Here is a 16953-nt window from a genome sequence, read left to right as displayed (position 1 = left end):
GTGACCTGTGTCCCAAGGTCATGAGGTTTAATATATATGTAATTAGAATTGTAGTAGTAGAATAAAGAGGAATAACAGAAAGATATTTGAAGGAAGAATTGCTAGAAATTTTGTATATTTGAAAAAACTTTAAATCAATAATTATAAGAAGCTCAATGAAACCCAAGTAAGATAAACACAATGAAAAGCACACTGAGGCATATTATGAGTACTATATTAAAAAAAATGTAAAAGTTGCCAGAAAAAAAATGCATTACATAACAGGAGAGAAATTAATAATGCCCTTAGTTCTATATCAGAAGCCAGAAAACAATGCAATGATATTTTTACTAAAAATTAAAAAATAATATTTTTGCTATAAATTCTATATCTAGCGAAAGTATCCTTCAAAAAATCAAGGTGAAGTAAAAACATGTTCAGACAAACAAAAACTGAGAGAATTCATTGTCAGCAGACCAGCATTGCAAAAAAAATTAAGGAAGTTCTTCAGGCTGATAGAAAATAATAACAGAAATTAGAATCTACAGAAAAGAATGGAGAGTGCTATAATTTGAAAATGTGAATAAAAGTAAGAGACATTTCCCACCATTTAAAATTTCTTTAAAGATCATTAAGTCAACAATATTATTCTATATTTTATATGGTAAAGCAAAGGACATGGAATAACTAAGTTAATTTTGTAGCAGAATAATGAAGTTGAAGGACTTAACCCTACTATATTACAGGTGACTGACTATAAAGATACAGTAATCAAGACAGCTGAATATTTGTCTAGGGTAGACATATAGATGAAACAGATTAGTGAGTCCAGAAATAAACACAGACATATATGGTTAACTGATTTTTAACAAAACGTGTCAAGGCAATTCAAGAGAGAAGTTGATCTTTTAAAAACAGTGCTGAAAGAACTGGATATCCTTATGGGGAGAAAAATGAGCTTCAGTCCTTCAGTTCAGTACAGTTCAGTTCAGTCGCTCAGTCGTGTCTGACTCTCCGCGACCCCATGAATCACAGCACACCAGGCCTCCCTGTTCATCACCAAATCCCGGACTTCACTCAAACTCATGTCCACAGACTCGGTGATGCCATCCAGCCATCTCATTCTCTGTCGTCCCCTTCTCCTCCCACCCCCAACCTTTCCCAGCATCAGAGCCTTTTCCAGTGAGTCAACTCGTCGCATGAGGTGGCCAAAGTATTGCAGTTTCATCTTTAGCATCAGTCCTTCCAATGAACACCCAGGATTGATCTCCTTTAGAATGGACTGGTTGGATCTCCTTGCAGTCCAAGGGACTCTCAAGAGTCTTCTCCAACACCACAGTTCAAAAGCATCAATTCTTCGGCGATCAGCTTTCTTCACAGTCCAACTCTCACATCCATACATGACCACGGGAAAAACCATAGCCTTGACTAGACGGACCTTGGTTGGCAAAGTAATGTCTCTGCTTTTCAATACACTATCAAGGTTGGTCATAACTTTCCTTCCAAGGAGTAAGCGTCTTTTAATTTCATGGCTACAATCAGCCTCTGCAGTGATTTTGGAGCCCCCCAAAATAAAGTCTGACACTGTTTCCACTGTTTTTCCATCTATTTCCCATGAAGTGATGGGACCAGATGCCATGATCTTTGTTTTCTGAATGTTGAGCTTCAAGCCAACCTTTTCACTCTCCTCTTTCACTTTCATCAAGAGGCTTTTGAGTTCCTCTTCACTTTCTGCCATAAGGGTAGTGTCATCTGCATATCTGAGGTTATTGATATTTCTCCCGGCAAACTTGACTCCAGCTTGTGCTTCTTCCAGCCCAGCATTCCTCATGATATAAGTTAAATAAGGAAGTTAGCATATAAGTTAAATAAGGAAGGTGACAATATACAGCCTTGACGTACTCCTTTTCCTATTTGGAACCAGTCTGTTGTTCCATGTACAGTTCTGACTGTTGCTTCCTGACCTGCATACAGGTTTCTCAAGAGGCAGGTCAGGTGGTCTGGCATCCCCATCTCTTTCATAATGTTCCACAGTTTATTGTGATCCACATAGTCAAAGGCTTTGGCATAGTCAATGAAGCAGAAATAGATGTTTTTCTGGAACTCTCTTGCTTTCTCCATGATCCAGTGGATGTTGGCAATTTGATCTCTGGTGCCTCTGCCTTTTCTAAAACCTGCTTGAACATCTGGGAGTTCACGGTTCACATATTGCTGAAGCCTGGCTTGGAGAATTTTGAGCATGACTTTACTAGCGTGGGAGATGAGTGCAATTGTGCGGTAGTTTGAGCATTCTTTGGCATTGCCTTTCTTTGGGATTGGAATGAAGACTGATCTTTTCCAGTCCTGTGGCCACTGCTGAGTTTTCCAAATCTGCTGGCATATTGAGTGCAGCACTTTCACAGCATCATCTTTCAAAACTTGAAATAGCTCAACTAGAATTCCATCACCTCCACTAGCTTTGTTCATAGTGATGCTTTCTAAGGCCCACTTGACTTCACATTCCAAGATGTCTGGCTCTAGGTCAGTAATCACGTTATCGTGACTATCTTGGTCGTGAAGATCTTTTTTGTACAGTTCTGTGTATTCTTGCCACCTCTTCTTAATATCTTCTGCTTCTGTTAGGTCCATACCTTTTCTGTCCTTTATCGAGCCCATCTTTGCATGAAATGTTCCCTTGGAATCCCTAATTTTGTTGAAGAGGTCTCTTGTTTTTCCTATTCTGTTGTTTTCCTCTATTTCTTTGCATTGATCGCTGAGGAAGGCTTTCTTATCTCTCCTTGCTATTCTTTGGAACTCTGCATTCAGATGCTTATATCTTTCCTTTTCTCCTTTGCTTTTCGCTTCTCTTCTTTTCACAGCTATTTGTAAGACCTCCTCAGACAGCCATTTCGCTTTTTTGCATTTCTTTTCCCTGGGGATGGTCTTGGTCCCTGTCTCCTGTACAATGTCACAAACCTCGGTCCAGAGTTCATCAGGCACTCTATCTATCAGATCTAGTCCCTTCAATCTATTTCTCACTTCCACTGTATAATCATAAGGGATTTGATTGAGGTCATATCTGAATGGTCTAGTGGTTTTCCCTACTTTCTTCAATTTCAGTCTGAATTTGGCAATAAGGAGTTCATGATCTGAGCCACAGTCAGCTCCTGGTCTTGTTTTTGCTAACTGTATACAGCTTCTCCATCTTTGGTTGCAAAGAATATAATCAATCTGATTTTGGTGTTGACCATCTGGTGATGTCCATGTGTAGAGTCTTCTCTTGTGTTTTTGGAAGAGGGTGTTTGCTATGACCAGTGTGTTCTCTTGACAAAACTCTTATTAGCCTTTGCCCTGCTTCATTCCGTGCTCCAAGGCCAAAGTTGCCTGTTACTCCAGGTGTTTCTTGACTTCCTACTTTTGCATTCCAGTCCCCTATAATGAAAAGGACATCTTTTTTGGGTGTTAGTTCTAAAAGGTCTTGTAGGTCTTCATAGAACAGTTCAACTTCGGCTTCTTCACCTCCTATTAAATGTATGAATTAAATCAGAATGGACCATAGATTTAAATGTAAAAATTAAAACTATAAAGTTATAGGAGAAAATAAAAGAAAAAAATATTTGATTTTAACAGAAGAAAAGATACACTTAATACACAAAAATCCCAAGTGCAGGCGTGTTCATTCGTGTCCAACTCTTTGTGACCCCATGGGCGGTAGCCCACCAGGCTCCTTTGTCCATGGTATTCTCCAGGCAAGAATAATGGAGTGGATTGTCATTCCCTTCTCCAGGAGATCTTTCCGACCTAGGGATCGAACCTGCATCTCCTGCATTGGCAGGCAGATTATTTACCACCGAGCCACCTGGGAAGCCCCAAAATCCCAAGGCATAAAAGAAAAAAATTAATAAGACTTTTGCAAGAGTTAAAATGTCTGCTCTTTGAATAACACTGCTGATAGTAGGAAAATGCAGGGGGAAATTCAAGCAACAGACTAGAAGAATATGTTTGCAATATATAGATCTGACTAAAGACTTAGACAACACACATTTACTTCCTCACAATTCTAGAGGCAGAAAGTCCAAGATCAAGGTACCAGCAGGGTTGGTTTCCTCTGAGGCCTCTCTCTTTGGTTTGCAGATGTTCACCCTCTGGCTGCCTCTTTACATGGTCTTTTCTCTATGTGTGTTCATCCCTTGTCTTTCTTGGGGTGTATCTAAATTTCCTGTTTTATAAGGATATCAATCAATGGATTGGGACCCTCTCTAATGGTCTAATTTTAATGTAATCACCACTTCAAAATCCTTTCTCAAAATATTGTTACATTCTGACATACTACATTCTTGTGTGTGCTCTGTGTGTCACACAGACTTGTGCAACTCTTTGCCACCCTATGGACTGACGCCCTACAGGCTTCTCTGTCCATGGAATTTCCTAGTCACCACCAGCTTAACCAGGTGGTGACTGGAGTGGGTAGCCAATCCCTTCTCCAGGGGATCTTCCTGACTCAGGGATCAAACCTATGTCTCCTGCATCATAGTTGGATTCTTTACCTCTGAGTCATTATGACTTCAATATATGAATTTTGGAGAGAAACAATTCATCCCAAAACAGACGGTCATCTTATAAATTCTCACTTAATCTGTATAAGCAGTAAAGTTCTAGGTCAAGTGTTTCTAATTTGAAACACCAAAAAAACAAAGTCACAGCCCCTTAACCTATTCCTAGAATTGAGCCAGTTTGTAGAACCAGAATGTCTTGAATGAAGCGGAGACTGGGTCACTTTGAGAATGTATCTCGCTACATTGCCAAGAGTGTGTACTGTTAACACTTACCCCAGCTTTCTCCATAAAGATCTATAGCATTTTATCAGAAGGACTATATGTTGTGGATAAGGAAATCATCAGAAATCTCATGGATTACTGAACACTGGCTCTGAGTTCACACTAACTCAGGGAGACCCAAAACATCACTGGGGTTCACTAGGACTTAAAATCAGGTGATCAACATAATTTTAGTTCAGGTTCATCTCACAGTGTGTCTACCCATCATTCTGCAGTTATTTTCCCTGTTCCAGAATGTATACTTGAAATAGAAATATTTAGAAACTGGCAGAATCCCCCATGTGATCCTTGGCTTGTGGAGTGGGAGCTAATTTGAGAGGAAAGGGCGAAGTGGAAGCCACTAGAGCTGTCTATACCTATGAAAATAGTAAACCATAGCAATGCCACGTTTCTGGAGGGATCTCAGAGATTAATACTACCATCAAGGACTTGAAATATGCAGGAATGTTGACTCCCACCGTTCAACTCATCTATCTGGCTTACATGGAAAACATATGACTCTTAGAGGGTAACAGTGGATTATTGTAAGCTTAACCAGGTGGTTACTCCAGTTGCAGCTAGTATTTCAGTTAGAGTCTCATTGCCTGAGCAAACTAACACAACTTGTGGTGCATAGTGTATAGCTGCTGATGCTTTTCCTTTTCAGTACTTGTTGGGAAAACCAAAGCTATTTGCTCTCAGCTGGCCAGGTCAGCAGTACACCTTCACTGTTCTGCTTTATGTTATAATTTAGACTGCAGCAAGCTTTCCCTTCAGCAGGACATTGCACTGGTCCATTACACTGATGGTATTATGTTGATTGGACCTAATGAACAAGAAGTAAACTTACTGGCAAGACATTTGCATGTCAGAGGGTGAGAAGTAAATCTGACAAAATTTCAGGGGCCTTCCACCTCAGTGAAATTTCCAAGGGTCCAGTAGAATATGTCAAGATATACCTTCTAAGATAAAAGATATGTGGTTGCATCTGAGTCCTCTGCAATGAAAAAAAGAGAGAGAGAGAGAGAGACAGACGCATTCCTAGTGCATCTCTTTGCATTTCGTTGGCGGTGGTTTAGTCGCTAAGTCGTGTTCGACTATTTCCAACTCCATGGACTGTAGCCCACCAGGCTCCTCTGTGCATGGGATTTCCCAGTCAGGAATACTGGAGTGGGTTGCCATTTCCTTCTCCAGGGCATCTTCCTGACTCAGGGATTGAACCTGGGTCTCCTGCATTGCAGGCAGATTTCTAACTGACTGAGCCACAAGGGAAGCCGTCTTTGCATTTTAGAGGCAACACATTCCTCATTTGGGTATTATTCTGGTTCATTTACTCAGTGATCTGAGAAGTCAATAGCTTTGAGTGGGGCTCAGAACAACAGAATATTCCGCAGCAGGTTCAGGCTGCTGTTCTAGGTGCTTTGTCCCTTGGGCCTTATGACCTAGCAGATCCAGTGGTGTCTGAAGTATCAGTGGTAGATAGAGCTGTTCTTTTGAAATTTTAGCAGATGGGTGTAGAGCACCATGATCTTCTTTTCATTTGATTTAATTTTAGAACCAGAACCTGAAGAGCCCGGAGATTTTTTAGTAGATGGAAAACTTGAAGTGGTCGAAGAAGAGGCTAAGAAGGAAGAGGAAGAAGATTTAGAAATAGATTCAGAACAATCAACAGTACCAGCCAATTTGGAACGACTTTGGTCCTTTTCCTGTGACCTAACCAAAGGCCTTAATGTGAGCAGCCTTGCCTGGAATAAAGCAAATCCAGTAAGTTATCAAATGCTTTAATAATTCTGTCTCTAGCATTTAAGGGCACTTACCAAGTATAACTGGAGAAGGAAATGGCAACCCACTCCAGTGTTCTTGCCTGGAGAATCCCAGGGACGGCAGAGCCTGGTCGGCTGCCGTCTATGGGGTCGCACAGAGTCGGACACGACTGAAGCGACTTAGCAGCAGCAGCAACAGCACCAAGTATAACACTAATGATTTTTTTTTTCTCATCTGTTAGGCAAGGGATTAAAATTGACATAACCCCTAGTTTTAAAATTCCTTTGAAAACAAGTTTATATTTAAAAAGGGGGGAAATGCAACAGCTAGAAAACAATGTTTTTTCTTCTTTAATATGAAAATGTTACCATTTTTATTTTAAGAGATATACTTGGAACATGGCTAAATCTATGTCAGATGTTGAGAAGAGAACACAAAAATAATATACGTTTATTTAGTTTAATATGTTAACCAAATTCATGCACCCAAATTTGTATTCTCTTTAAAGAAACCATATTTGGAAGTATGTACTTAATCCATGAGGTCAAAAAAGAGTCAGACATGACTTAGCGACTAAATAACAACAATAACAGCTTAATCCAGTGACCCTGTAAAGTGCAAAATAATTTTGAGATTCCTTAAGAAACTAATACTACAGTGGATACTTAAATAGCACCTACTATGTACCAGGCACTATCGTAAACGTTTTACTTGTATTATCACAACTCTATGAATAAGGTACTATTTTCCTCATTATGTTGCACTGAAGCACAGAAAGGATAACTTGCCCAAAGTTATATAACCAGTAAGTGAAACAGAATTCAAACCGAGACATCCAGCTCCAGAGTTCTTGCTTTCAGTGAAAGTGAAGTGAAAGTCACTCAGTCTTGTCCGACTCTTTGTGACCCTATGGGCTATACAGTCCATGGAATTCTCCAGGCCAGAATACTGGAGTGGGTAGTCTTTCCCTTCTCCAGGGATCTTCTCAACCTAGGGATCAAACCCAGGTCTCCCTCATTGCAGGCGGATTCTTTACCAGCTGAGCTATTAGGGACGCCCTTTAGTACTGCTCTGTTAAAAATCATCTTGAAGAAAATTAAATGAATCATCAAGCTGGGGAACAGTATGTTTTCTTGTAAAAGAAAAGAATGATTATAGAGTAATGAGAGTTATTTTTTTCTGAGATTTATAAACTGGTTCTGAAGACATGATTGTCAACTAGTGCTCCTGGAATAACTTTTTTTTTGGTCCTTTTTGAGAAATATTTATTTGTTTTGGCCTCACGGGGTGCTAGTTGCAGCATCTTTTTCTTGGTTGCTGCTATTTGGCTCAGGCTGAGTTGTCCCACAATGTGTGGAATTCCAGTTCTCAACCAGGGATTGAACCCATATACTTTGCATTGGGAAGTGGACCCCCAACCACTGGACCACCAGAGAGGTCCCTGATGTATGTTTAAAGTCATCAGAACTAATTTGTTTAAACTGTATTGTTTTATGCGTCTTTTAAGAATTAGCCTTGTTTTATCGCTATACCTTATAAGGTACTGTGTGCAAACATGATAGTCGTTACGGCTATTAAAAACCTATAATCAACCTGAAATTAACAAAACATTATAAATCAACTCTACTCCAATAAAAAATTTTAAATGAAAAATAAGACTATAGTCATTTTTGTCAAAACCTAAATAACACGTTACTTAAATTATGTGTATTATTTTGAATAAAATAAAATACTTTTAGTGTGGATTTGTCTTTATAAAACCATATTAGGGAACATCTTGTAGATAAGTGAAATTTAATAAATCAATAATAACTGGGTAAAGACAGATGAATCATTTTAAGAAACAATATACTCACAGCTAAAAATTAATATATTGGTATTTAGAATAAAGTTAATTTTAAATGAAGCTAAAAATATGACAGATGGCATCCATAATATTTATTAATTAATTCTGTAAATATTTGTTGAGTATTAACTCTGTGGAGAAACTCTGTTAAAGCACTGGAGATACAGTAGTAATTTAGTCACATGTAGGTCCTGGCCATACACTAGTTTCCTGTGTGCTTTAACAAGGAAAAATAATACCATAGGAACACATGAGAGAGGGTTGTGAATGCTTCTTAGAGGAATTGACGTCTATGCTGAGTCTAAAAGAGATGAATAAGAGTTTGTCAATGTCAAGGTTATTGATGAAGAGTATTTTGAGACAGAGAGAACTGCGGAGACATGATGTTGATTGGGAGGTAGGATAGTGACAGGTTGCTGCTGCTGCTGAGTCACTTCAGTCGTGTCCGACTCTGTGTGACCCCATAGACGGAAGCCCACCAGGCTCCCCCGTCCCTGGGATTCTCCAGGCAAGAACACTGGAGTGGGTTGCCATTTTCTTCTCCAATGTGTGAAAGTGGAAAGTGAAAAGTGAAAGTGAAGTCGCTCAGTCGTGTCCGACCCTTAGCGACCCCACAGACTGCAGCCTACCAGGCTCCTCCATCCATGGGATTTTCTAGGCAATAGTACTGGAGTGGCTTGCCATGACTGTCTTTGTATTCTTTCTGATTACAAAGAAAAGTCTGGGTTTGTTTGATAATTAAACTTTTGTGCATATGTACTTATACAGTTGACCTTGAACAAAAGGGGGTTTGGGGTGCCAACCTTTTATGCAGTTAAAAATCTAAGTGTAAATTTTGACTACCCCAAAACTTAACTAATAGCCTACTGTCGACTGAAAGTATTACCAAACATAAACGGTCAGTGAACACATATTTTGTGTGTTATATGTATTATAAACTGTAATCTTACAATAAAGCAAGCTAGGGGAAAGAAAATATTATTAATAAAAATAATAAGAAAGAGAAAATACATTTATAGTCAGTTCAGCCAGTTCAGTCACTCAGTCCTGTCTGACTCTTTGCAACACCATGGACTGCAGCATGCCAGGCTTCCCTGTCCATCACCAACTCCTGGAACTTGCTCAAACTCATATCCATCAAGTCGGTGATACCATCCAGCCATCTCATCCTCTGTCATCCCCTTCTCCTCCTGCCTTCAGTCTTTTCCAGCATCAGGGTCTTTTCCAATGAGCCAGTTCTTCACATCAGGTGGCCAAAGTATTGGAGTTACAGCTTCAGCATCAGTCCTTCCAATGAATATTCAGGACTGATTTCCTTTAGGATGGACTGGTTGGATCTCCTTGTAATCCAAGAGACTCTAAAGAGTCTTCTCCAACACCAAAGTTCAAAAAGATCAGAAGATCAATTCTTCAGCGCTCAGCTTTCTTTATAGTCCAACTCTCACACCCATACATAATTACTGGAAAAAACCATAGCTTTGGCTAGACAGACCTTTGTCAGCAAAGTAATGTCTCTGCTTTTTAATATTTTGTCTAGGTTGCTCATAGCTTTTCTTCCAGGGAGCAAGTGTCTTTTAATTTCATGGCTGCAGTCACCATTTGCCGTGATTTTGGAGCCCAAGAAAATAAAGTCTATCACTGTTTCCATTGTTCCCCTATCTGTTTGCCATGAAGTGATAGGACCGGATGCCATGACCTTAGTTTTCCTAATGTTGAGTTTTAAGCCAACTTTTTCACTCTCCTCTTTCACTTTCATCAAGAGGCTCTTTAGTTCTTTGCTTTCTGCCATAAGAGTGGTATCATCTGTGTATCTGAGTTTACTGATATTTCTCCCAGCAGTGTTGATTTCAGCTTGTGTTTCACCCAGCCAAGCATTTTGCATAATGTACTCCAAATATAAGTTAAATAAGCAGGATGACAATATACTCCTTTCACAATTTGGAACCAGTTCATTGTTCCATGTCCGGTTCTAACTGTTGCTTCTTAACCTGCATACAGATTTCTCAGGAGGCAGATGGTCTGGTGTTCCCATCTCTTTAAGAATTTTCCACAGTTTGTTGTGATCCACATGGTCAAAGGCTTTGGCGTAGTCCATAAAGCAGAAGTAGATGTTTTTCTGGAACTCTTGCTTTTTCTATGATCAACAGATTAATGGATCAACATTTATAGTACTGTACTGTATTTAGCAACACTGTTAAGTATATGTCATTCATTTAACAGATGAATTGTCTGTCAGTGCCTACATCAGTATTGTCTTAGATGATGCAAAACACTGTAGATGTTACATGTGTTACTTAGACATCAAAGATGAAAAGATAATATGAAAAATTCATTTTTTTTCAAGTATAGTGATTTATATATTGATGACAAAGAAGCAGCAATATGATTGCTTTATGGTAGCCTATTGTAATTGATATGATTGCTTTAGGATAGCCTATACACTAATGAACAAATTGTTATAAAATTTCAATGACATACAGTATTATAGTCATATTCATAATGCTGTATTGGAAACATTGTTACCCTAAAAAAAAGCTACTTACCTGTGATGATAAGCTGATATACAGTTTCTTCAATTATGAGAGTGAGGCATACTATATGGTAATATATAATTCTTTGAAAGCAAAGTTATAAAACAGTAATATAATGAATACATTATTAATTTTGTATTAAATGTTCACTTATGCCTATCAAAGGAGTAAACTATTATCTATATACATTTTATACGTTCATGAAAAATCTTTTTCTTAATGTTTTGGATTTCTAGGCTATGCAGTTTTTTCTGTGAATTTTTTCAAATAGTTACAAATCTCTGAAAAATGTTTTAATATATTTGTTTAAAAGAATTCATTTATAAGTAGACCTACACAGTTCAAACTCATATTGTTCAAGGGTCAATTATAAAAGCATTTCTGGAAATGACCTGCAGTATTAATCAGCTGAAGCTGCCATAACAAAACACCATAGACTGAGTGGCTTAAACAACGGAAGTTTATTTCTTACAGTTCTGGAGGCTGATTCATTTCCTGGGTAAGGCTCTCTTCCAGGCTTGACTGTAGCCTCACGTGATGGAGAGAAAGGGCTCTTAGGTTTCTTCCTCTTTTCCTAAGGAACCCAATCCTATCGAATGAGGACCCCACCCTCCTAGACTCGTTTAACCTTAATAACCTCCTAAATGTGCTATTTCCAAATATAATCACATATTCTTAGGGGTTAGGACTTCCACAAATGACTTTTAGGAGAGGAGACACAATTCAGTGCATAGCACCTCACTTTAAATTTAAATGTCTTCTATTTTACATTTGAAAAAATTAGATCATCCTTACAAACCCATAGGAGACTATAATGTAATAATACAATTTTTGAAGATTATCTCAATAGGTAAAAGAGCTTGTTAGCAATTGGTTCTTTTTGAGTACTTATTTTTCAGTCTGAAAATGTGATTATTGTTGTGATTTTGCTTAGGAAGATGGAAATGTAGAGTGAAAATAGATGGCATATGGTGTTTTTTTAAACTTAATTAAAATATCATCTGAGCGACTGAACTGAACACAGTTCATTAATATACACCTTCATACATTTGCCAATATTTTTATGGTATCCTCTCTTAGTTTGAATTTTTCTGATTTTCAGGACCTTTTGGCTGTTGGCTATGGACACTTTGGATTTAAGGAGCAAAAAAGAGGATTGGCCTGCTGTTGGTCAATAAAGAACCCCATGGTAACTTGAGCAGGAATAAGATCTATTTTTATTTAATTAAATGTTGACATAATTCTCGTAAAGTAGTAGATTGTTGTATTTGATAATTAAGCAATGTCAAGGAAGTTTTATCATGCAAGACTTTATTTTCTTTGGTTTAAATCTATAACAATTAAATAATTAAAACTTATTCTGATACTTTATAGGATAAAGTAAATTCACTACTATGTGATGTTAGACCTGATGATCCAGGGCTGAACCATTATTGTATATCACTGCCTGTTATAAAGAAAAATATTTGCAAATGCAAATTTTAAAAATTATTTCATTTACTATTGGATTGTTTTTCTTTATATATGAATAACTCATCACTTTATAAGATAAATTTCTGTTTTCCTCAATAGATGTAAAATAGATTCATATAATATCTTACTGTTATGAATTTTTAAAGAAATGAACACGAATCAGTTATGTTTTTTGCTAAATAGCTCTAGTCAATCTGTCACTTACAGGTTTACCTTTAGTTTTGTTTTTTTTTAATCACACCATGTGGGATCTTAAGTACCCTGACCAGGGATCAAACCTGCACCCCTTGCAGTGGAAGCAGTGTTAACCACTGGACTGCCAGGGAAGTCCCTTTACCCTTAGTTTTACTTTACAACAGAAATGTAAAGTGGACTACTTTAAAAAAGACCAGAAAGGCAAAGAAAAATAATTGGGAGTTCTCATAAATAACCCTCATCTGTTAGGAAGTTGGGTTTCAGTTCAGCTCAGTTCAGTCAGTGAGTTGTGTCTGACTCTTTGCGACCCCATGAATCACAGCACGCCAGGCCTCCCTGTCCATCACCAACTCCCGGAGTTCACTCAAACTCATGTCCATCGAGTCTGTGATGCCATCCAGCCATCTCACTCTCTGTTGTCCCCTTCTCCTCCCGCCCCCAATCTTTCCCAGCAGCAGAGTCTTTTCCAGTGAGTCAACTCTTCGCATGAAGTTGGGTTTATATAGCCTAAAAGAAAGGAAGAAGCAATTTTAAACATGTGGAAGGATTGACAGAATTCATCAATAGCAAGTTGACTTCTTTTCCATGTAGAAACAAGAAAGGATTAGAATTGGACGTTCAAACAAAACAATAAAACTCTTGACAGAGTTGTAGAAAAGAGTAACTTAGAAAGTTTTAGAGCTTCTTCTATCCTTATTTAGAAATGATTAGATAACACAAGCATTAGAAACAGATACTGGGAGATAGGAATATATGCAGGATAATTTATTTGGTGGCTATTATTTGTATTTTTGAGAATGTAGACCTGTGATGGAAAATGCTATTGGAAGATTACCCAAAATGATAATTACTGTAGAGCTACATGCTGTATTTTGCTAAATTACTGAGCTCTGAGGATTCATCAAAATAAAGGAAATGACCAATTGAAGTTTTGTTCTCATGTATACAGGAAGTTAAGAGTAACTGAATGCAGGTTAACTCTCCTCACATCGCCACTGCCATCAGCCTAGTCTTGAGTCACGATCACACCCTCCTGTACTGTGGTCTATAAAACCAAGTTTAAATTGTAATATAATACATTTTTTTTATTCAGTGGCCAGAACGTACTTATCAGAGTCCATGTGGAGTTACTGCTGTGGATTTTTCAATCGGCTCACCTAACCTTTTAGCAGTTGGCTATCACAATGGCACTATTGCAATTTATAATGTACAAAACAACAGTAACCTTCCAGTTCTGGATAGTAGGTGAGAAAATCCAAAAATTATATAAATATATAACATGTACTTTTTTTCGGGAGAAGAAAAAATTAATATTATTTAGTTTTGAGTGAATGTTTATACTGTTATTGAGAGTGATACCATTACCTTTCGAACGTTTGATAATTTATCATATCGTCTCTCCAGCTGGAGTGCTCAGCTTTAACATCTCTTTATCATCTTTTCTGCCTGCTCACCAACAAACTTCTTTTGGTGTATGCTGCAGCTTTTTAAAAAGCTAAAATTTTTTCCAGCTTTATTGAGGTATAATTGACAAATAAAAATTGAGTTTATTTCAGTTCAGTTCAGTTCAGTTCAGTCGCTCAGTCGTGTCCGACTCTCCGCGACCCCATGAATCACAGCACGCCAGGCCTCCCTGTACATCACCAACTCCCGGAGTTCACTCAAACTCATGTCCACAGACTCGGTGATGCCAGCCATCTCATTCTCTGTCGTCCCCTTCTCCTCCCGCCCCCAACCTTTCCCAGCATCAGAGTCTTTTCCAGTGAGTCAACTCGTCACATGAGGTGACCAAAGTATTGCAGTTTCAGCTTTAGCATCAATCCTTCCAATGAACACCCAGGATTGATCTCCTTTAGAATGGACTGGTTGGATCTCCTTGCAGTACAAGGGACTCTCAAGAGTCTTCTCCAACACCACAGTTCAAAAGCATCAATTCTTCTGCGATCAGCTTTCTTCACAGTCCAACTCTCACATCCAGGTTGTACAATATGATTAAGTGTACCGTGTGATGATTTACTGTATGTATACATTGTGAAATGATTAGTGCAATCAAATTAATTAATGCATCCATAATCTCACATACCTGGAGAAGGAAATGGCAATCCACTCCATTATTCTTGCTGGAAAATCCCATGGACAGAGGAGCCTGGTGGGCCACAGTCTATTTCATCACAAAGTGTCAGACATGACTTAGTGACTAAACAACAACAGCCTCACGTAGTTACCACTTTTTTGTGTGTGGTGAGAACACTTAAGATCTACTCTTTTAGCAAATTTCATGTATGCAACATAGTATTATGAACTATGATCACCATGATGTGCATTAGATTTTAAGAACTTTCATTTTATAAATGAAAGAAATAATGTGACATATCGAGAAAATAAAAAGGTTTAAGGTGAAATAGATTGAAAGAAACCTCAAGTTTTTATAATAAACCTGATACTAGTGGAACAAAAATGAGGTTATATATTCATATTAGTGTTTGAATAAACTTCAGAAGAATTGGAAATAGGCTTTAAAGCAGGTGTTTATTAGCTTAATTTTGAAATTATTTGCATAGTTTTGTGAGTGTGAGCCTTGTGTTTATTTCTGGGCAGAAGATTTGTAACTTTTACCAAATAATCAAATATATCTAGATTTAAAAGTATTCAGCACTTTTGCTTTGGAGGATTCACATAAAAAATCAAGAGAGTCAGTACTAGGAACAAAGCAACCCATTAATCAGACAGGAAAGTAGTAATAGGAGAAGTGATTTTAATTTTTCAGAAAAATTTTAAATCTCAGCCTTCAGGAGAATCAAGCCAGTGGACAATGCTGAAATATAAGAAGGGTGAAGTAACTATTTACTCGAATAGGACTTAAATGACTTACTTATTTAAACTATGAGAAATATCCTTGTAAAAATGGAGATACTTATATTTAATGTATCTAAATAAATTTACACAACTAGGAAAAAGTAAGTGAACAGAGTAAAAGAAGTAGATTCTTAAAAGAAATATTTGCTCTTATATTCCTGTTATGATAGCAATAAAATTTTCTTTTTGTAAGAAATGAGAAAAGCATCAATGAAGATTAGAAAAGTATTTTTTCCCCTGATTTTCAAAATATTTAAAGTTGAAGTCCAGTCCAGAACAATAAAAGCATCGTTCTGTAAGTAAGTCATGATGCTTTAGGGAGTTGTCCTTATCACTTAGTATTACAAGTCTTTTTAAAAATTATGATTTTCTACTCAGTGATTTCCTTGCTTTAGTGAATCACCTCAAAAACACTTGGGACCTGTATGGCAACTGCAGTGGATAGAACAAGATCGAGGGACAACAGGGGATGACAAAAGAGAAATACTAGTTTCTATATCAGCGGATGGAAGAATCTCTAAATGGATTATACGGAAAGGACTGGACTGTCATGGTAAAAATAAATAAATGCACTCACACTCTCTCTCTCTCTCTCTCACACACACACACACCCCACAACAAATTATATTTCTCTTGTTATGTACTGAATTAAAAATTCCTACTGAACAATGTATCAGTTCAGTTCACAGTCGTGTCCGACTCTTTGCGACCCCATAAATCACAGCATGCCAGGTCTCCCTGTCCATTACCAACTCCCAGAGTTCACTCAAACTCATGTCCATCGAGTCGGTGATGCCATCCAGCCATCTTATTCTCTGTCGTCCCCTTCTCCTCCTGCCCCCAATCCTTCCCAGCATCAGAGTCTTTTCCAGTGAGTCAACTCATCACATGAGGTGGCCAAAGTACTGGAGTTTCAGCTTTAGCATCAGTCCTTCCAATGAACACCCAGGATTGATCTCCTTTAGAATGTATAAAAGGTGGTAAATTTAGGTTTGACTAAATAAGAGAAAAACTGGGCTTGATCATTTTGCTAAGCATCTAACTCTGGTATTTGCTTATTTTAACTGAATGATATGCAAAGAATGGCAGAACTCATATTGTTTGCAGAAGGGACGTATTATATCTACAATACTTTTGCACACAGTAGATAAGGTATCTATTTTTTCTTTGAAGATTTGATGCGCTTGAGGCGAACGGCTACTAGCACCAGCAAAAAAGGAGGGGAAAAGGAAAAGAAAGGTGAAGCTTTGATATCTCGACAGGCTCCTGGAATGTGTTTTGCTTTTCATCCCAAGGTAAGTTATTTCAATACAACTTCTAGTCATTGAAGTGTATTAAGATATAAAGCTAGGGACTTCCCTGGCAGTCCAGTGGTTGAGATTTCACTTTCCAAGGCAGGAGGTGCAGGTTCAGTCCCTGGTCAGGGAGCTAAGATCACACCTGTCTCATGGCCAAAAACAAACGGTTAGCATGTTAATAAATATTGTGCCTTGTAAGCAGAAAACTAACAAAC

At 37.9% G+C, this 16953-nt stretch overlaps 1 protein-coding gene across 3 annotated transcripts in view; it reads left to right on the top strand.

Moving 5' to 3' along the window:
- The window catches only part of DNAI4 (dynein axonemal intermediate chain 4), a 105305-nt gene that overhangs the window by 68714 nt on the left and 19638 nt on the right, over positions 1–16953 (top strand). For all 3 annotated transcript variants that reach the window (XM_088835367.1, XM_055403964.2, XM_088835368.1), the window contains 5 exons: positions 6331–6539; positions 12019–12105; positions 13678–13829; positions 15836–15993; positions 16614–16735. In XM_088835367.1, coding sequence (XP_088691493.1) covers positions 6331–6539; positions 12019–12105; positions 13678–13829; positions 15836–15993; positions 16614–16735 — 728 coding nt within the window. The remainder of the gene's footprint in view (positions 1–6330; positions 6540–12018; positions 12106–13677; positions 13830–15835; positions 15994–16613; positions 16736–16953) is intronic.

This window comes from Moschus berezovskii, chromosome 4 (genome assembly GCF_049115385.1).
Source record: "Moschus berezovskii isolate FMDL1 chromosome 4, NW_MosBer_1.0, whole genome shotgun sequence".
NCBI lineage: Eukaryota > Metazoa > Chordata > Mammalia > Artiodactyla > Moschidae > Moschus > Moschus berezovskii.
The sequence above is the reverse complement of the archived record's forward strand: the minus strand, read 5'-3'. Positions and strand labels throughout refer to the sequence as shown.